This window comes from Balaenoptera acutorostrata, chromosome 6 (genome assembly GCF_949987535.1).
Source record: "Balaenoptera acutorostrata chromosome 6, mBalAcu1.1, whole genome shotgun sequence".
Classification (NCBI taxonomy): Eukaryota; Metazoa; Chordata; class Mammalia; order Artiodactyla; family Balaenopteridae; genus Balaenoptera; species Balaenoptera acutorostrata.
In genome coordinates, this window is record NC_080069.1 from 77,206,037 (window position 1) to 77,227,836 (window position 21,800).

A 21,800-nucleotide genomic window follows, 5' to 3' on the forward strand; every position below is an offset into this window, starting at 1 on the left:
GTTATTAGCATTACCCAGAGAGCTTTAAAGAAAATTCCAATGCCCAGGCTGCACCCCACACCAATTAAATCTGAATGTAGGAGCTGGGGGGTGGGGTCCAGGACTTCACAGTTTTTAAAGCTCCCCAGGTGACTCCAATGTGCAGCCAACATTGAGAACCTCTGCATTGGCCTTATGAAGATTACTTAGTTTTACAAAATCTACTTAGTGGAGGACAATTTCCCTTCCTTATGTCTGCCCATAGGTTCTTTACAGCTGGGATAGGGAATAAAAAATGACAGATGGACTGATTGACTGCTTGCTAGATAAATAGAGTCACACACACATATAAAAAAATATACATGCACACATATTTTTATTTATTTAACTTAGGCCCTGATCATTAGCATATAAATCAGAAAAATTGAGTGCCTTAGAACGTACATATCCTCTCCAAATCTTTAAAGAGCCAAACTCTAAAAATCACACGTAAAAGATATTAGTCATAAAACACACACACGCACACACACACAAACAAACTTTAATCACCTTGAGGAACGATGATCCAATAATATATTTAATAGGTAAGATTTCATTCATTGATATACAAAAAAAAAACACCCCAAAACCTAAACTTTGATTAAGACATGTGCCCTTAGCAAGAGCACTTACAGTTAGAAAGGTTTATCGGTAGCACTTTGAGGTAGCATATTTTATAAAGTAATAGAAGTCACAGAGCTGCTCTGCAGTTTCTCTTGGACATAAAAGGACAGGCCATCAGCTGTTGCTCTTGGTAGAGAAAAGTGAATTTGTCTGTACTCACTGCCAAAGTCAACCTGAACATATTCCCTCCCGTCTTGCCATGGCCATCCCTCCACTACACTTCATGCATTGTGGGTTTAGGAAAAGGTAAAGGCATTACAATGCTTCTTTCCTCTTGGTGTGGTGACATCCCAGGCTGTGGCACCAATCTTTTGCTACATGCAGTGCTCACTGGCAAGAGATGCATGCACCTAGGGGGAAGAAAAATATGGCATCACAGTGCCTTTTTTTAAATTGGCTCTAACAATTTAATTAAGAGTAACGGATTCCTATAAGGCTAAAAAGAGGTTTCTGAATATTCCCTCCATGATTCTGGCCCTTAAAAGGTTCTCCCTTTTTTCTCCCCCTGAGTACAATATTTTGGGGGTATCATTACGCTTTCTGCAATTGTCCTGCCAGGTTGGTGGGCAGTAAAGCTTAAAAAAAAATCCACACACAAAAACAACAAAAAACTGGGTGCAGGAGAAACTCCAAGAACAGACTTCCTTTGTGCAAGTTGAAACAACCCAAGTTTATAGTTCAGGAAAATGGCCTGCTTCTTTTTTAAAAAAATGTAAATATTTAGCTCAGCTCTGCATTTTAAATACAAATATACAGTCAAAACAGGCTAAGGATTAAAGCTGCAAAAATGGTCCCACCAACATCAGACAATGGTGCAGGTCAAATTTTTGCCCAATGGTCACAGATTAAAGGGATGTCTAACCCCTAAAAGCCCTTTGTCCCAATATATTCCATACTTCTTGTTTGAAAGTTGAACCCTTAGAAGGAATCAATATACAAATGAATAAAAATAGCACACGTCCAGGCAAAAAACGGCATGAGCTGGGCCTGAGTTGCCACTTAAAACTCTACCATTCAGTATCATACCAAATCCTCAAAGGCTGCCTGGAACCAGGGCCCAAGGCATTCCTGAACATGCCAGCCACGCAGGTCAACTGCTGATCCAAAGTCAACAACACAACTGAGCATTAGACTTCAAGTATCCAAGGTGCTACAAGAGCTGGTCCTCTCAAGGACTCAGGCTGACTCTCAGAAGCCCCCTCCCTCCCCCAAGATGTCCCATTGTACAAAAGGTGAAGCACTGCTTATGGTCACTACAAAACACAGGAGTGGGAGGTGAGGAATAAGAGAACTGATCTCTGAAATATACCAGCCTAACAAATACAAATAAATTCTTTAACATTTTGTACAACTAGAAGGTGCGTGAGCCTGTATTCAAGCAATCACTTTAAATTCTTTCTTTTCTCCCCTTTCTGTATCAAACAGGAAAATAGTTCCGTTGGGTTAACAGTGTCACTTTAAAATGCCATAAATTAAATAAGTTAGTTCACATTTTTTTCCCCCAGCTAAGTTACAGTTAGTCTCTAATGTGCTTTTGAAGTTTGCTTCAACAGCTCCAAGTCTCTTCGGCGGACCGTGCCAGCTCTGGGACAACCATATCCATCCAGCTGCAAAGGTACGAATTGTTCAAGCAGCCCAAGGCCCTCTCTAGCAGGACTAGTAAACAGCTTAGTCCATGATGGTTTAAAGTTTCCACTGAATCCCAAAAATATGGTACTCCCTTAAAAAAAAGAAAAAGAAAAAGTTCAATTTGTACCTCTACTAGTTCCATGCAAGATAATGTGGGAGGTGAAGCGGAGGTGAGCAAAACAAAGATGGCTGTGAAACAAAAACAAAAAGAACTGTACTTCCTTACGTCAGAGAATGAACTCTTACCACCCACCTCTTGCCCCAAATAACAAGCCACGTCCCAACACACTTCCTCTAACACTGTCTCCTGATTTAGAAATTATCTTCATGATACCCAACCCAGCCAAACAAGCTCATGAAAACAGTCTGGTAGCTATACTCCACCATAAAAATGCGTATGTTGCTGGCCTCCTAAGAACTTCACAGAAGAATACAAATACAAACCTTTGTTATAAAGATTGGCTGGTTTGGCTAATCCCAGAGATACTAATGAGTCTGAAATATTCAACCGCTTTATCTCTCCTCTTGTGCTCAACAGGACAATTGACCTGTAAAAGTTAGAAAATCAGAGCAAATTTCAGTAATTCAGCATGTATTTATTGAGCACCGTTCTGAACTAAATACAGTATAGAAATACTAGATAAAAGCAGAACTCAAAAAACAAACACAAAAACACCCCACATGCCTTTTCATCCTTGCTATTACAAGTGTCCCCTTCAATGCCCCACCTAGAACTTATGTTGCTATTACAAGGGGTCTGTAAATGTAGGGAAAGCAAAAGTCATTTAGGTCAGTTGACCTAGTGGATGGCTTGGGACACAGCTCCGTCATGGAACAAACTATTTTAACAGAGGAGGTTAGTTTTGTTGGTTTCCGATGCTCTATATACCTACTTACGTTCTATTATCTATTTACTAAGTAAATGGATAAATGCCAATTCTAAAAAAAAATGAAATAAAATCTGTTCTCCATGGTTTGGTTTAAATTGCTACTTTTATTGTGAGTATATCAACACACACATTCAGATCTTTTTGTGGATTCTCTCTTCTGATCTCTCTATCCTCTGCCACTACTACACCGGCTTAATTACTATGGCTTTACGGCTTATTTTAATACCTTTTGTGTCTGCCCAACACAAAAAAAGATTTTTCTCCTGTGTACCTTTGTTCAGAGACTAACAAAGAAAAATGAATCAGACTAGGGCTCTTAAAAGAGAGACTACACACTCATTCACTTAAAACTCAATTTACTCCTGGGGAATTCCCTGGCGGTCCAGTGGTTAGGACTCCACGCTTTCACTGCTGAAGGCGAGGGTTCAATCCCTGGTCAGGGAAATAAGATCCCGCAAGCCACGTGGTGCAGCCAAATAAAAAAAAAAAAAAAATCAATTTACTCCTTTCCAGTCACTTCCAAGTGACCCAGGTGACAACTTCCTATACCACAGTCATAGCACAATGCTGTCCGAGGGTTCATCAGTGGGAGAGATGGCTGCAAAGGTAAAATTGTCTATAAAATTATCTATAAAATTGTTTTAAAATGATAATGAGCCTTCTGAGTGCGTTGGGTACCATGTAGACTAACTTAATACTAAAAAGTGGGATAGGAATGATCCAAAATGTTGAGCCTTTCTCCTTCCAAGAGCCCTCCCATCATTTGCAAACTCTTCTAACATCCAAGTTCTCACTTATCAATGACAAGCAACTTGGATCACACAGGCATCAACCTGAGACTAGGAAGGAATCACTATCTTTCAAGAATCCTAAATACCCTAAATGCGTAAAAGGGCAGGTAGACAAACCAAAGCTCAGAGTTAACCGGATGTCATCTTTAAGGTACCTTATCCCTCACACAGAGCAAGCTTCACCTACCTTGGAGGGATGCTTGTTTTTAAATACTCTTCCATGAGACTGACATCAGCAAAAGAGAAAACCTTTTTTTCCGTCAACCGGAAGGGAACACTGCAGGCATCCACAATCAGGAGGAGGACGCCCTCACTTCGGAAGGTAAAGTCAGTGCCGTTGATCTGAGAATACAAAAACATCTGCGGTCATCACCATTTCGGCATTTCCAAGATGACTCGTCTTTCCAGCCCCTTTCCCTCTGTCTTCTAAACCCATGAATCAAATAATAATTCCCAAACTCAAACTGCATATTCCACTACTCTTCCTCTGCCAACATTTGAAATTGAGCCTGTGTTCTCATGGACTTTTGCCTTGACTGGTCTTTTCTGACTGGCTAAGTTGCTACAAGCAAGGCATGGCAGCCCACACTCAGCTGAGCAGGGTGACTCTCTCTGCAGGCTCAGGGCCTTCATTCTTACACACGTACTCTCTCATTGGGGTCAGAGCTTTCCAACTCAGTGATCGGGTGGCAGCCTCTATACTGCATTGGTTCAGGAAAAATACATGTATCTATATGAAATAGATATCTAGTCAGATAGATAGATAAATAGATAGCATGCTTTAACCCACATAAACCCCCCCATTATAGTTTAGATTTAGAACATCAGAGAAGCCAGATTGCTTCATCTCCTTTGTTCCATATATAGCTCTCCTTTAAAATCAAAATGGAAAAATGGTAATTTTACCAGGATTTAAGCCACAGGGTATTACTATATCTTGTTCACCATTACTATGAACTGAAATTTCCAGTTGTCCTCTTTAAATTAATGGTTGGAGACCTTTTCAAGAAAAAGGAATTCCAGATACATCCAAATCTCATTAATTCCTCAACCAAAAAGGAAGGGAAAAAAACTTACTAGACTGAAAAATGATTTAACACTAATTTAAGTCATAGGCACTGTTTCTCTTTAAAATGTGTGAAATTATAAACTATGTTAAAAGCTAACAAAGGAGAGATGCTCTCTTCACTACACCTGTCCTTGCTTGGAGAAGTGATACTTAAATTTTATTTCTAATCACTAATGATCTCATAGGAATCCAAAATGGCTTTTTGCCTGTATTTAAATAGCCCTAGTCTAGAGAATAATTCTAGAAGTGCTTGACATAAAGTGCCATTTTATATTTAGAAAGACTGAAAGTGACTCAGTTATTTTTAAAAATCGGAATACTTAGAACTGAGACACATTTGATAAAAAATATACATAATGATCCTTAACACACCCAAACTGTCCCCTTGAAAAGTACCCCCCCCAAAACCTGTTACTTAAAGGAAACACAAAATTTTCCGTAAAAACTAAAGCAAGGCCATGTCCAGCAAAGACTCTTCAGGTAATGCATGTGAAAAGTATTGGAGGTAAATGTGACAAAACACAGTCCTCTGTGATCTCTTTTAGGGTCCCAGGCACCCAGTGTGCAGCAATGGAGTCAAACAATGTCTACAGACCCAGAGGAATACCCTACCTGAGACTGTCTGGGCAAAACAATATCTTCTTTAATTATCTAGTGAGCTAGTAGAGCAGAGAGACTCAGCACCAACTTGCTTCCCTTTGCAACTGACACCCACCAGATTCCACGCAAGTAGGCTGGGATGGGTTCATGCAGCTGACTGCATTGAGATGTTGAGCTAACAAACTTCATACCAATAAAATTACATCATGAACATACTACAAAATGAAGAAATGCTAATGTAGGGCAATAGGTATATATACTTGAGAAATCTTTGAGTTACATAGGGATCTTTCACTCTTTCTCTCTTTCTTTCTAATTGTGGTAAGAACACTAACGTGAGATCCATCGTCAAACATTTTAAGTGAATAATATATTATTACTGACTACAGGGACAATGTTGTACAGCAGATTTTCAGAGTTTATGCATTTTACTCAACTGAAACTTTATGCCTGTTGATTAATAACTCCCCATTTCACCCCCCCCCCTTAAGTAGCAGTATTTTTAATTCAGGGTTGTTAAAAAGTTCTTAATTCAGAGTTAAGTTCTAGAGATGGATGGATAATGGTGATGGTTGCACAACAACATGAATGTATTTCATACCACTGAACTATATACTTAAAAATGGTTAGGATGGTGAATTTTATGTTATGTGTATTTTAACACAATACAAGAGACTGGGAAAGAGAAAAAAGAGTAAGATTTAATTTTGCTCACATATATGTGGATTTGTGAATGTGTTGTCCACCACTTAAAAAAAAACCAAGCTCCTAAGGAGACCACATGAGACTGAGCCCAGACCCTAGCTGGGTATTAGCTGGATGGCTAGATACCTCCTACCCAAAGAGCTGTTTATATAGATGCACTCAGGTCAACTCGATTTTGGACAGGCCACATGCCTAGAGCTGGTTACCTTGCAGGCCAGCTTGGCTCTTAGCCCAAATTCCAGTACTGATATGAGGCTAAGGCTTTTAACTCCCATTAACCTACTTAAAAAAGACAACTAACACTTTGCATCTTCACTTTCTTCATCTGAAAAAAATGGGAACCAGGCAACTTCAAAATAAAATGCCGAGGAAATTTTAAAACCTTCACTTCCCATATTTTAAACAAATAACTGGGAAGAGTCTTTTAAGTTTCAAAATCCAAGGTTAAAATTTCTGCATATTGATTATCTATGACAATTTTTTTAAACCAAAAACGCCTTGTCTCCAACAGAAAAGAAATCTGAATAATTACCTGAATAATTTTAACATTCACCTAAAAGTAATCAATAAACATAATTGACTGAGAAAAAAATTTTAACAAATTTATTTTATTTATTTAAAATGCAAATGTTTAGGAGGTATTTACACCTCTACTGTATTGCTCTCCACTAATAATCAAAATGTGATTATAAACAAGTGAATGTTGTCAGAGATAATTCATGTTACCAGGATAAAATGTAAAACCGAGAAGCTGAGGCAATGTACACACCAGATGGTACTCACAGAAATAACAGACAGGTCTCCACGCTGAGTCTCTGCTTGACTGGGTGACTGGAATTGCACAGGGAGGTAGCTTTTATGAGGATCACTTGTAAACACCACCTAGACAGGAAAGAAGTTCCATATCTATGTCAACTGCATCTTCCTCCAAAAAGATCCTTCAAAATAAACTCAACTATATCAAAGCCAGTGAGTGGGTTTTTGTTTTTATTTTTGTTTTCTCTGAACTTTCTGTACATATTTCATGACCTGGAATTCTATCTTTTGATACAGGCTTTATACGAGAAGTGTATGTTCCTAACTTTCTGGAGCAATCCCAGTTTCAAATCATTGTAATCTTGTTAATAAAATCAGTTCTACAAAAAAAAAAAAAAATCAGTTCTACAAATGACTACATAAATATGCTTTATATCTAAATCTTTGTAAACATTTCATGCAAAAACAGTCACAAATCTTTTCAAAGGTCCTTTTCAGACCAGTTATCCTGAATTGGGACTCAGTCACTCCAGGACTGAGGAAAGAAGTGTAGATGACAAGGACTACCCTGTTTAAAAACTTTTAGGGGACTGTACATCACCAGGTCTAAATTCCTCCACCAGACCTGCAAAATGTTCCACAAATAGAGCCACGACCCTATTTCCCACTATTCTATCACATTCAACATGCAGGGCAGTTCCCTCACTTTCCCACAAGCGCTTTACCTCCTCTTCTGCTACCCTGCCTTTTCAGATGCTGTTCCCCTCCCAAGAACGCCCTTCCCTTTTTCCTTCTACTCCAAATCACTTCCAGTCTCCAAGTCCCACCACCCACCTCCTCCCTAAAGGCTGTCTTTTCATTCAAAAGCGCTCTTAACTCTTCACACAATTTAGCACTTAAAAGTATATGTCCTGGGGAATTCCCTGGTGGTCCAGTGGTTAGGTCCAGCGTTTTCATTACCATGGCCCAGGTTCAATCCCTGGTCAGGGAACTAAGATCCCGCAGGTCACGCAGCGTGGCCAAACAAACAAAAAAAAGTGTATGTCCTTATAAATCAATGCCAACAAGAGCAAATAATCATGGCAAGAGCAGATAATCATGATATTAAGCATCCAGAAGCTGGACATTGCTTTGAAGTCTCAGGTCTGAAGTCAAAAAATTCATGTGAATTTTCCTACTTATTCCTAATACACATGTGTTTTTGACATTCAAAACAAAAATTCCCCTCAAATTTCCAAGTAAAAGTGATGTCCCCAGATGCATCAAATAATTCTCAACTGCCAGGTCACTTAGTCAATACAGTTTTAAGAAATGAATTCTGATCAATGTTTTAAGCCCAAAGAATAAAGAATGCTAAACGTCAATGCATGGAACCATTTAACAAGATAGGCCCAGAATAGTTCTGAAGATGATTAAATTATTTTATAAATTGTAGTATTTCTTATAATAATTATAAATTATTTGAAGTATTTTCAGTAATGAAGGACTTTCTTAACAAATTCAACTTAAGAATTAGGCTGGAAAATTTACTTCCCCACAAAGACTATCTGAAAATTTCACTTTAACAGTCAAAACATTACATAGGACAGGCAAGGATTCATATAAACTTCTTCATGTGCCTGGTTTATTTTTTTGTCTGTTCGTTGGTTGGTTGGTTTAGCTGAATTGGAGAATAGAGGTGGCTCAAGGGTGTGAGCAACAAGACTATGACAGTGAGTTGTCATCAGAAAAATACTTATCATATATCACGATAGGAAGCATAAATCCCCCTTCCTTTCCCTGTTCTTACTGCTTCCAATGGACAGAAACAAGAAAAATTAGAAATAAAGAACCTGTGCAATGGAAGAATTTTTGTTTTCTCAAATCACTTATAATGATAAGAAATAAAAATAAAGATTTAGAGGTTTTCTCCATATTAATAGTAAGCATTTCTGTGGCAATAAGGACTTTTTAAAAACTCCTCTAGGCCAGTGAAACTAAAATGTGAACATGTATCAGAATCACCTCCAGGGCTTGTTAAAGCACAGGCTGCTAAGCCCCACCCCTGAAGTTTCTGATACAGTAGAACTGGGTGGGACCCAAGATTTAGAATTTTTCATAAGTTCCCAGGTGATGCTGATGCTGCTGGCCTGGGGACCACAAGTTGAGAACCATTCTTCTTGACCTATGTTTGTTTATATAAAGGTTAAAGATCAATTAGGGCAATATTAATTCTGTATTTCTTTTTCACCTGGAATTAGTCTAACTTCCTTCGGAAACCACATGCCTGATTTTAGCTCATACTTTGGATTTACTTTCTTTTTTTTTTTTTTTTTTTTTTAATTTTTTTATAGCTACTTTATTTATTTATTTATTTATTTTTGGCTGTGTTGGGTCTTCGGTTCGTGCGAGGGCTTTCTCTGGTTACGGCAAGTGGGGGCCACTCTTCATCGCGGTGCGGGGACCGCTCTTCATCGCGGTGCGCGGGCCTTTCACTATCGCGGCCTCTCCCGTTGCGGGGCACAGGCTCCAGACGCGCAGGCTCAGCAGTTGTGGCTCACGGGCCCAGCTGCTCCGTGGCATGTGGGATCTTCCCAGACCAGGGCTCGAACCCGTGTCCCCTGCATTAGCAGGCAGATTCTCAACCACTGCGCCACCAGGGAAGCCCTGGATTTACTTTCATTGCCATGTTTTCTCAAGATCTAGAAGGAGACCATCTCATTAAGAATATGTCACAAGAAGCATTTCACTTCTAGCCAAAGTTAGCTTGTACTTTTAATTACAGGTGAACATAATAGCACATGCTTCAAGTTAATGGCTTTTCATCTTGAAGGAAACAATTTTCATACGAGTGCCTTTTCTGAAGATAAATTTCACACTTCCAAGAAAACAAATTATTTTTTGATAACACTGACATGCAAACGTAATAGCAATACTGTAATGGAATCACATCTGAGAAAGAAAAGATGACAACCAATAAATCCACAATCATCCAGGGCAAACTGCTATATCACAGGGGGAAGGTAGTTTTATTATAAATTTGGACTGGTTTGCTTCTCATGAGCATCACATTCTAGAATGGGCCAAAATTCAGGAGAAACCATGCAATATTTATAAATTGGCAGCACAGATGTTTCAAAAAAAAATGTGCTGATTGCACAGAACCTTTTGACTTTTTCTCCTGGACCACAGACCACTTTTATTCCCTGTTTACCTGACGGGTTCCACAGCCTTGACAGAGTCCCTTGAGCATGGATGGCATCGGCTTGAGTGCTGATGGCTTTCTGTAATACTGGGGATACGCTTTGGCCATGCAGTTACTGATGTCTTTTGAGTCTGTTGCTGCCTGGATCTTGACTCTTTCGCATCCCTGAGATGAACAGTAACTGTGACCATCCCTGTGGCTTTTGGCTTTTAGATACAAAAACAGCAACCTGCACAAGACAGAAACCAGTCCAACGGGTGTTAGATTAACTTTCAAAAACTTACAAAAATTCCTCAAACAAACTCATGGCCAGAAGGGATATTCCTCCAATAAATTAAATTTTTTTTTTAAAGAAAAATAAACTACAAAACCAATAAAGTGGGCTTCCCTGGTGGTGCAGTGGTTGAGAATCCGCCTGCCAATGCAGGGGACACGGGTTCGAGCCCTGGTCTGGGAAGATCCCACATGCCACGGAGCAACTGGGCCCGTGAGCCACAACTACTGAGCCTGCGCGTCTGGAGCCTGTGCTCCGCAATAAGAGAGGCCGCGATAGTGAGAGGCCCGCGCACCGTGATGAAGAGTGGCCCCCGCTCGCCGCAACTAGAGAAAGCCCTCGCACAGAAACGAAGACCCAACACAACCAAAAATAAATAAATAAATAAATAAATTTATTTAAAAAAAAAAAAACAATAAAGTTGTTTCCCTTTCCTTTCTACCCTCCTAGGGTTCTAAGTCAAATGCAATACCACTTTAGAAAATATTTTGATAACCTGATTCAGTAGTTATGGGCAGTATCAAAGTCGATTTCTGGTTTGAATTCGTTCAATAGGTAATTTAGGAGGATGGAATTTGGCTTGGTTCAAAAATTCCTTGGAAAACTTTACACTTGTGTTGAGTTTAGGATTTGGTAAATTAGTGTGGTTTATTCTTTTTTTTTCTTTTGGTTTACAAATTGTTTTGGTTTAAGGCACAAAACTAGAATAATTAAAACAGCAACTGTGAGACTTGTTTGGTTAAGGCCAAGATATGGTCTCAAATCAATTCCTGTGATGTTTACTAAGAGCAGATGGGCCTGCGGTCCTTCTGTCTGTACTTTGGCCAAAATCAAGTGAAATGAACAGTCCTACCCATTCTGAATTCTCCTCCTACTGCCAAGATGAATGGAAAAGCAACTTCCAGGCAGTAGTCCAATGTCTGTCAGCAAACCTAGGCCTTCTAAACCAAAGGAAGTCAAGATTCTAAAAAGGACTTGATCAAATGCGATTGATTACTGGAGTTCAAGAGTTCACATTTTAACATGAGGTCATTGAACAACACAAAGTTGTGATGAGGTGAAAATCAGCCACTGTTCCAACATCCAGTAATTTTAACATATATATGAGGAATGACAGGGACTTGATTAGGCATGGGACTTTTGATATATAATTTAAATCATCAAAATGAATAGAATTAAAAAAGAATTTGAACCTCAAAAGCTGAAGGACTCCAGAAATATCCAGATGAAGAAATACTTCCCATCTTTCTACATATCAATCATTAATTCGTGATCACCAGACTGTCCTTACAAATTTGGGTGTTCCATTTATTTTTGTGGAAAATCAACTGAGAATGTGGCAGTTCTATCATCTATAGAATAAAAGCCCAACTAGGTTGTTGAAGTTGAAATCAGAGATAATGATGATAAAAAAAAGATTTAAGCTGATAACACTGGCTGCTGCACCAGCCCTGAAGGGCAAATGAGTTGCATCTTATTCAAAGGCTAACAAGACACTTGACTGAACCCTAACCTCATTCCCCCACAGTCAATCTTGCCACCCTTCTCTCCAGTAGGAAATTTTGTCTTTCCCCAAACGTGCCATGCCATGTTCTTCATGCCTCCATGCATTTATCCACACTGTCCTTGGAACACCGTCCTCGTCTCCTCCTAGTCACTCCTCAAGAGTCAGCCCCAGTGTTATCTTCTTGGGTTGTCACTGGCCACCCAAGGCTGAACCTCTGGGTTATCTCAAAAGGCACACTATAGGACTTGCAGCATTTAAACCTTTCGCCCTCTGATTACTTGCTTTACATGCCCACATCCTTCAATGGACAGTGAATTTGCAGAAGAAATGTGCCTTATTTACATTAGTATCTTTATAGTACCTAGACAATGGCATAGAGTAGAAATGCCAGCTTAAGGGATGGATATTGAAGGAGCATGCTACTTTCTGGAAGAGTACAGGAGAGCCTACCATAACCCAAAGGCTGAGAGACTGTAACTGGATAAAAGCAGACAAAGCCAACAGGACCCCAGCTGAACAGGATTAGAACTAAAAAGTGTAAAGATGCAACCTAGAGAAAGTTGAAAGCAAATATGCCATGGTTACACAGTGATTTTTTTAAAACCCAAGGTCAACTTGAGAGAGTCTTAAAGGAAGAGAAAAATGAGCTTTCACTAAAATATGAACTATATCATATGGAAATAATCATCTTTAGAGTCGTTATGGAAAACATTATTTTAATTTTCAATTGGGCCTACTGGTTCTTTATTGACAAGGATAATTTCTCTTTCTAAATCGCCTTAATAGGTAAACAGCAAACATCTCACTCGATTCCTACTGCCAACTGTAATTACGAGTCATTCTAGTTCTCTTCTAAACCTCTAATGGTGATGAGCAGAGAATTACCCACATCAGCTGCTTTTCTAAGCAGCCGTCACACATCACAATCTATTCTTAGTTACACTGAAGAACTAGTAATTTCACCACTAAAGAAAAACAGCAATAATTCTCATTCACTGGTTGCCCCGAATTACCCTGTGCTGGAGTCAAAATAGAATTTCCTCTCAGACTGTTTCCTCTGCAATTCCTCCAGCGAATGCAAGGGCTCATACTCTTCCATTTTGGATAATGAGCCATTATGCCGCTGTAGAAAGCCAAAGGTAACCTGAAAACTTGTGTTTGACGGATAGCAGAGCCCAACTCGAATCCAGTCATTCCTATAAAGGAGAGACAATAAAAACATGAATTCACATTTGAGCCAGTACATTTTGAGTATTACAGCATATATACATTTTAGCCATGGTCTTCTCCTCCTTAAATTCCTGCTGTGTATGGAGTCACTAACAATGAAAGTCCTGAATCCTAACACACTAATGAATCATCGACTTCTACATGTTACCCAAATTTCTCTCCTCAATATACGTACAACAATGATATGGCTTATAAAAAATTCTTGGTTTCAACAGGACTTCAGGGAATGTGAATAGAAGCTGGATAAAATGTACTTAGATACTGCAAGCAGATAATAAAATTGAGACAGTTGGGTATGGGTATACTAAAATGGAAGAAGCACTAATAGCTTGATAGTGGAAGTGTACACCGGTAAAGTCTTTGCAAAGAATTTTTTTATTCATAAATATATTTTTATCTTTTATAATTACATTAGGATAAATTCTTAGTGGTAAATTTGTTAGAGATAAACGTATATGCATTTTTAAAGTCTTTGATGAATATTACCAAATTGCCATAGTGTTTTTTCTTACCTAATGTCCTAAGATATAAAATTAATACTTTTTGAAAACCATTAAGAATATTTTCCCCTTTTTTATCATTTCTTTTTTTGGCATTCTTTAAGTTGTGGCAAAATATACATGTGGTAACATATAAAATTTACCATTTTAGACCTTTTTTCACTTTACGGTTTAGTGACATTAAGTACATTCACAAGGTTGTCCAACCATCACCACTATCCATTTCCAGAACTTTTTAATCATCCAAAACAATTTTAAAACAATATGTAACAATGCCTTAAAATTGTTCACACAGATTTCATCCAGTAATCCCACTAAGAAATTAGAAATACAGGGGCTTCCCTGGTGGCGCAGTGGTTGAGAATCTGCCTGCCAATGCAGGGGACACGGGTTCGAGCCCTGGTCTGGGAAGATCCCACATGCCACGGAGCAACTGGGCCCGTGAGCCACAATTACTGAGCCTGCGCATCTTGAGCCTGTGCTCCGCAACAAGAGAGGCCGCGATAGTGAGAGGCCCGCGCACCGCGATGAAGAGTGGCCCCCGCTTGCCACAACTAGAGGAAGCCCTCGCACAGAAACGAAGACCCAACACAGCCATAAATAAATTAATTAATTAAAAAAAAAAAAAAAACTAGGCCATAAAATCTCAAAAATACCTTTAAAAAAAAAAAAAAAAAAAGAAATTAGAAATACAGACCAAAAATGTATAAGAAAAGATGTTCTATCCAGTATCACTTGTAATACCAAAAGGGGGAGAGGGGCAGGAGAAAAACAATCTAAATGTTCATAGGGGAATGGAGTAGTTAAATAAATTTTGGCATATTTATATGCTCAGAGAACACTTGAGGGTGGAGAGACACGAGAACCCTATAAATGTTTATAATGCCTCAATTTGATTAGAAGAATTATAGGTTATTGCAATTTTTTAATGTTTTTCTGTATTTCCTTATTTTGTTTAATGAATAAGTACAGCTTTTATAACTTTTAAACTGTTATTTTCAAAAGTGCCACTATGACAAAATCCATGACCTCTCTATAATTATATTAAATTTGGAAAAAAAATTATCCATCTCCTCCTCTTGCCTCTGCCCATGATGTAACTTTTACAAACTTTTAGATAATTAAACAAGGAAAGTTGGACTGAATTTCAAGCCCATATGGAGTTTTGAAACTTCTGGGCTCATCTTTTTTTTCACTTTAAAATCTTTTTACTTTCTTAGTATTTATTCAAAAGTTATGCCTTGTATGTGCAGAACCCTGCATACCATTTGATTATAATACCTCACCTCAGATTCATAACCTGCCAGATACAACTTTTTGGATTGCAGATCACTCTTCCACATATCTCCTCCACCCTCTCTGACAATCGTTTGTTCCTTCATTGACTTCTAGGCAGCTCACTGATGGGGGTGACAATATCAGATTGGCTTTTAGAACCCGCACCCTGGACACAATGTGGACCAAGGATTGACGGTGGAGGGAGGTGGGGAGACCGAGTAGGAGGCTGCTGCAGGGATCCAGGCAAGAGAGGATAATGACCTAAACTCAGTCACAAGCAGTGACGGTGGAAAGAAGTGGAGAGATTTGAAAACATTAATTAAGCAGACAGGATCAACAGGGCTTGGCCACTGATAGGATGGAGAAATGAGAGAAAAGAAAGAGGCAAGGATGAGTCCTGAGATTTTTTTGACTTGGTTGACTCAGTAAGTGAAGGTGCAATTGTCCAGCAAGGGCACAGAGAAGCAGCAGCCAGTGTTACAGGAAAATAGTAATGGTTCAGTTTAGAGCATGTGCCAGAGGCCTATCATCTCAGAATAAGAGCATCTACCATGATGTTCAGCCATCCTTAGAGGGGAATTCCTACATGTTCTATGTCTATCTCTGTTCATTCCAATTGGGTATTTTAAGAGAGTTCTGACGAGTCAACCTTTATGACCAGTCACGTGAACAAACCAATTTTTCAGGTAGATATCTGAGCAGTTTCATGGAGTCCCATGGGTTAACCATCACACATCTAGATAGTCCCAGCTCTTGTTTCTAGTCTCAGCTTCTGTCACTTCCCCGACCTATGCTCCCATCACACTCAATCCATCAGTCCCTGAGCAGAACTAGCCCTTTCCCAACTCTGCTGCTTTTGTAACAAAACTGATCACTTGCTATCACTTCTCAGTGCAGCCTGGCCCAACTCCCTTAGGCAGAATAATTGCTCTTATATTTTGTCCTTTAAAAAACAGTACTGGTTTATTTACTTAAATTTTGTTCCACCTGTATACTGTGAGCTCCTGAAGGGCAAGTACTTCTCTCAGTCATCTTTATATCAACTGGCACACAGTAAACGCTTAAATAAATTAATGTAAAAATAGAGCCCTTGATTGAAAGTAATATTATTAGAGCAGACAACTGAGAAATCAAGAAGGGATAGAAAGATGCTTTCACATTCTGGCAGGGATGGCAAATACCTGGCATTATCCATGCCACAGTTCTTCCACTTCTTGCCCATTGCTGACATCACTAATCAGTCATACTACTCTCTTCTGTCAAATCTAAACTTGGCCTCAAAAATCTTTTTACTTTCTAGGTAACCAAGTGCTCAGCTGGAACACCAGATAAAATTTATTCCCATCCCAGCTACGGAGAATTAAAGTATTCAGCAGGCGGTATTAAAACCTACTGATAAATGGCTTTCTGCCCACAATTCCTTGACCATAGAGAAAAAGACATGCTTTTAATAGGACAGAATTCAATTTATACAATCTCTTAATTCCATTAATATAACATATATAGCCTCCCCACAGGAGGAACAAAGTACATAATGTTGGAGTTCTTTACTTGCTACAAAGGAGATAGGTTATTGTTTTTCTCCACTAAATTACTACTTGCCCAAGTATTTGAAATAACAGTAATAGAAGCATACTTGTTGAAGTTTATGAGGTATAGAAAAGCAGTCTTCGGTGCTGGTCCATTCCAATGGATGGTGTAGCCCTTCTCCAGCATGATCACAGGCTGGTACTGTGGAAAGGTTGCCTTCTGGTTAATTCCCCGGAGCACCATAGGGTAGGCTGGATACTCATCTCGTGTGATGGTCATAGTCAGATTCTGAGTGCTCCATGTCTGCACATAGACCTTCAAAAAATAATTAAGGATCATTATTAATAAATAAATAATGAAAATTTAAGTAGCTAAAGAAAACATATCTAGCACAAAGTCAAATGTCTCTACTTTCAAAAGAGATATTCTATGATCCGTGCCAGACTGAGTAGTAGCCAACTTCATCCTAAGCTCCACTTACAATGAAGCATGCTTAAACTGAAATAGTAAAAACAGACCATGTGTTCTGCTAGCCAAGATCTTCATCATCTCTTCCACAACAGGCCAGCTTATTTGTTAGAATATAAAACCTTTGTGGTTTACATAGCTTGTCAAAGAAATCCCTCAATCTGAAGAACACACATACAAAAAATTAGTAAATTAATGTGAAAACTGATACCCTCTAGTCAAATCTGAAAGACTTTCCTCTGAAATAAGAGATGGAAATTTAAAATATCTCAGAGCTTTGGCTTTCTATTTTCCATGACCTACATCAGCCCAAGAAGTCATTTTCCACCCATTAAAAAAAGTTATAAAGAGTTCTGCAAAAACTGGAAAAACATATTAAACTGAGGCAAACTTGAAAGCCCTGAACTTATTCCAGTGGCATTTGAGCCCCAAACTGCACCAAAACAAAATCTTCCCCAAATGCATCCTCCAAAGAACAAACCTCAGAACAATTTCCTAAAACAAATCAGTATCCTGTAACAGAATTCCCCAGAAGTATTAAAACATTTGCAGAATGTTGCATTTAATCCACGCTACTTCTCTGTTTTCTCTTTCTCTGATTTCTGCAGTTTTATCCATATTGATTCCTCAATTATAAATTCTTTGAGCCAGAAAGTCTTCTTAACTCTCATTCATGTTTGACTACAGTACTCTTCTCTACTGACACCACTTAAAGATTAAAATAGAGATAGGAAATATATATTTTGAGACTACATTTAAATATATATGTTTAATATATTATATTTATTTATTCTGTATTTAAATGTTTATATTTGATTTATATTTCATTATATAATAGGTTAAAATATAATAGAATACACCCCTGCCAAACACACACATATATATATCCTGCTTCTTCCAAATCCAAGAAGGATTTGAGGTGGCACATTCTCCTTATGTTACCACCTTTCTTCCCGAGCACCTTTACCCTTGGGTCAGCAAAGAGCAGACATCCCATTAAAATATATTTACAAATAGCTAAAGAATGATTATTCTATCTTGAGATCCAGTTGCTTCTATCTTTTGCTAAAAAAATACAGTATTATACATCATCCAAGAAAACAAATGGCTACATATCTGGGCTCCCAGCCCAAATTCCAAATTCTCAGGAGAAAATTTCTGTCCTACCATTCCCAGAGCCCCCTGGGCAGTATTAGACACCTTTTTCTTTCTTCATCTTCAAATATAAATAGAATTACTACTTTGCTTTTTAAGATAGAAGTTATCAGGTTCACATTCTCAAATACCTTAGAAAATCCAAAGACTATACAGAGACATTTATAATAAAATATAAAGTTTTCATGAGTGAGCACATACCACTTTAAGACAGACAAATACATGTACCTTGGAATACACATGGCTACCAATTTAACTAAAAGTGTAGCTACTAAAGAATTAAAAGCTTTTTATCTTTGTTTTATTTTAATTCTAGAATTTCTATATCTTCTTAGGCATTAATGAGTCAACTTAATTTTAGAGGGCAATTCTGGTTAAGAATAAAACGAATGGAAGAAGAAATCACATTTTCAACCACATTCTTTTCTTCTTTATTTTACTATAATTATTTCTCCATCCTTTCCTTGTCCTTCCCAGAACTTAGGCAAGTATGACTCCTCTTGCTCCCATGGGGATGAGAAATCCCACAACAAAGAAGCTAATACTCCATTAAAATAAACCAGAAAAAGCTCTCTAATCTTTACCCCTCTTAAGCCCTTTGTCTTGTCTATAAATGAGAATCTTTTTAAAGTTTTTTTTTTTAATTTAAGAATCATAGCATTCTTTAACAGTCATGATTCAAAGTCTGAAGAGTAATAAAGAATTCTGCTCCAAGAAGCTCCCACTATAGAAAGCTTAGATGGTAGAAACCACATACAACTCAGGGGGCTCAAGAAGTTGAAAAGCAGGAGCCACAAACACACCCTTGATGGGCAAAGTAGCCAGAGCTCAGTGGAGGGGCTCCGTCACAGAACTGGTCCTTCCCCAGGAAGAACCTACCCTGCAAATAAGAGCACTCAGCAGCACATTAACAAGGGAGGCTTCTTCCCTGCCTTTCAGGCTATCAGAGCCCAGTCTGCCTTGGAAGATACTTTGCTCTTCCTCTAATTCTCCTCTCCATGCTCCAATTATTGTTTTCCTCTATTATTTCTCTTAACATCTATTATTAAATATGACCATGTAATTGTCTAAAATATGGAAATAAAATTCTGCTCTCTTCAAAATTCTGGGCAACTGGTACCTCCATTCTGCAATCTTTCATCCATCAAATACCACTATTAAAATCATCTTTGCAACTTAGAGCCCTGCTCTTCAAATAATACTAATTGCAGCAAGCACTTCACTATGTGCTAGGCCACGGGTGAAATGCTTTACCAATACTCGCGCATTCTATCCTCACAACAGCCATATATGAGAGGATCTAATATTATTCTCACTGAGCAGAGGCACAGAGCAGTTAATTAACTTACCCATCTCATATTTAAGGAAATAACAAAGCCAGAATTCAAACCCATGCAACCTGGTTCCGGCATCTGTGCTCTTAACATACTACCTCCCTAATTATTCCATCCTCTTATACTGGGCATCCAGTTAATAAATGCACACTAGCTTAATGTTTTCAAAGAAGTGTTTCCCAATCTATATCATCCCCTTCATATTTTCATAGACATTATATCATAATGTAATTTGCAGAATTTCCTTGGATTCCTTCCTTGTCCACTCATTCCAGTTCCTAGCTCTGTTTCTGAGAACATCTCACTTTCCGTGTGACCTACTGATATTCTGCCTCACAAGTCAGAGTCCCTAATTTAGAGAAAAAAATAGAGATAATAACCCTGAAAGCGAAGAGTGAAACGCCCTCTCAGGGGACACAGCTGTAGCACAGCAAAAAAACCTGGCCTAGGAACTCAGGAAATATGGGTTCTCACCCCAACTACATCCCAACCATATTTAACCAAGGGCAAGTTATCTTACTTCTCTTGGGCTCACTTTTTCACTTTTAAATTGGTTTGGAGTGGGGGAACTTTAAATAAAATTCTGTGAGTCTATGATTCCTAATGAATTTTTTTCTTTTTTTTTCCCTAAAAAAAAAAAAAAAAAAAAAACCCATGCTTTGGAAAGTATCAATCATCCCAAAGAGCTGAAGAGTACTCCTCACAGAAGCAGTGTTGTCAGGAGCTGGTAAGGAATCAGGCATCACAATGCGTTCTGGCCTACCTGGGCATAGTTCCCACTGCACACCACTGCATTCCATTTGGTAACATTTACACAGCTTGGATGGCGGATCAGGTAGTTGTCAATTCTTCCCACGTAAGCATCCTTGTATCCTGTCACAGAGCCATCAATGTCATGGAATATGGAGTTCTTATCACCATCTAGCTCACAGTCTTCAAACCAGGGACCAGGCTTTCCAAAGAAGACATTGAGAGACACCTGAAAGCAATGAAAAACAAGGACATCATAAAATGAGGGCTCCTGCCATGTTAGCCAGCATTCCCTGCAAGGACCCAACTTCATATCCATTACAATTACTTTAAGGTTAAAGCAGTTCTGAGTCACAGCATAATTGTCAACCAACATTTTTGATTAATTATGACATGCACGGGGAAAAAAATTTCCCAAAGCCTTGTAGAGTTCAAGCAGCAAGCATTCAACTTCATCTTTGGTATTTTCCCTTATTTCAACTTAAAAACTATTACCTGTTTCCCAGATAAAACTAATCCATGGTAAGAGAAACTAGAATAGTTGTGGGAAGGGGAGCTATGCAGTCATATGTATTTGTTAAAACTTATGAACTTTATACTTAAGATCTCTGCGTTTCCCTGTAAGCAAACCATACCTCAATTAAATAAAAATCTATTATAAGTTCTATCTCCTGAGCTAATCATTTTATTTCACTCCAAATGCTTTAGTTAGCTTGTTAATGACCCCTCCCACCAAAAAATAAGTACAGTTCCAAACTAAAACACAATCTAAGTGTTACCTTGGTATGGCTGCATGACCACTGGACTCACTACAACTTGTTGAAAAGTGTGTGTTATCTTCTCTCTCCTCAACATAGACCAAGTCCAGCTCAGTAATTTTCATGTCGGGTAATGTTAATTCAATGCCCTTATCGAACACATAGTACACAGCTGCAAAGCAGGCTGCAGGTTACATGCTTTATAATCTTTAGCTGCTTCGTATTAGTGGTAAGTTACTAATGTTATTCAAGCCATGCAGATACACCTCTACAATGCTTTTATCAGGAAGTTTTAAAATCAGCTGAACATCTAAATGATAAGCGGCTCAATGGAAAATCAGTGATGTGTGGGACAAGTGGCTCTAAATTCTTAGTTCTAGGCTCTTTTCTCTTTTTCCTTATACCTCCTATGGTTAATCTAAAAGAAGTCTAGGGCATATTGTCCACCTTTTTAGGAATAACAAATATGACAGACCATTCCCTTTATGAATGGTTTCAGAGCATTGCCACCTTAGAGAATTCCAGGCTGATGAAACACTAAACTTAAACAGCATGGATTCTCTTAGGCTGTTAGAACTCTAGAACTCTGCAACAAACGAAACATCTAAAAACTGTTTTTTCAGTATGACCATGTCAGTGATCACCAAACTCTGTGCATGGGGAGAGCCATGTGGGCAGTAAGCAAACATCTAACCTCTACACTGGAGAGGTAATCCAAGACCCACCCTATTTATTTACATGGGACCCTAT

The 21,800-nt window shown here is 38.5% G+C and overlaps 1 protein-coding gene across 5 annotated transcripts in view; it reads right to left on the reverse strand.

The window, feature by feature from the left end:
* Positions 1-338: 338 nt before the first annotated feature.
* Positions 339-21,800, reverse strand: part of CEMIP2 (cell migration inducing hyaluronidase 2) — an 80,496-nt gene continuing 59,034 nt past the window's right edge. For all 5 annotated transcript variants that reach the window (XM_057548513.1, XM_057548514.1, XM_007182259.3 and 2 more), the window contains 8 exons: positions 20,306-20,521; positions 16,692-16,900; positions 13,061-13,243; positions 10,276-10,495; positions 7,110-7,208; positions 4,140-4,294; positions 2,716-2,819; positions 339-2,362 (listed from right to left, as the gene is read on the reverse strand). In XM_057548513.1, coding sequence (XP_057404496.1) covers positions 2,166-2,362; positions 2,716-2,819; positions 4,140-4,294; positions 7,110-7,208; positions 10,276-10,495; positions 13,061-13,243; positions 16,692-16,900; positions 20,306-20,521 — 1,383 coding nt within the window. In that variant the 3' untranslated portion in view covers positions 339-2,165. The remainder of the gene's footprint in view (positions 2,363-2,715; positions 2,820-4,139; positions 4,295-7,109; positions 7,209-10,275; positions 10,496-13,060; positions 13,244-16,691; positions 16,901-20,305; positions 20,522-21,800) is intronic.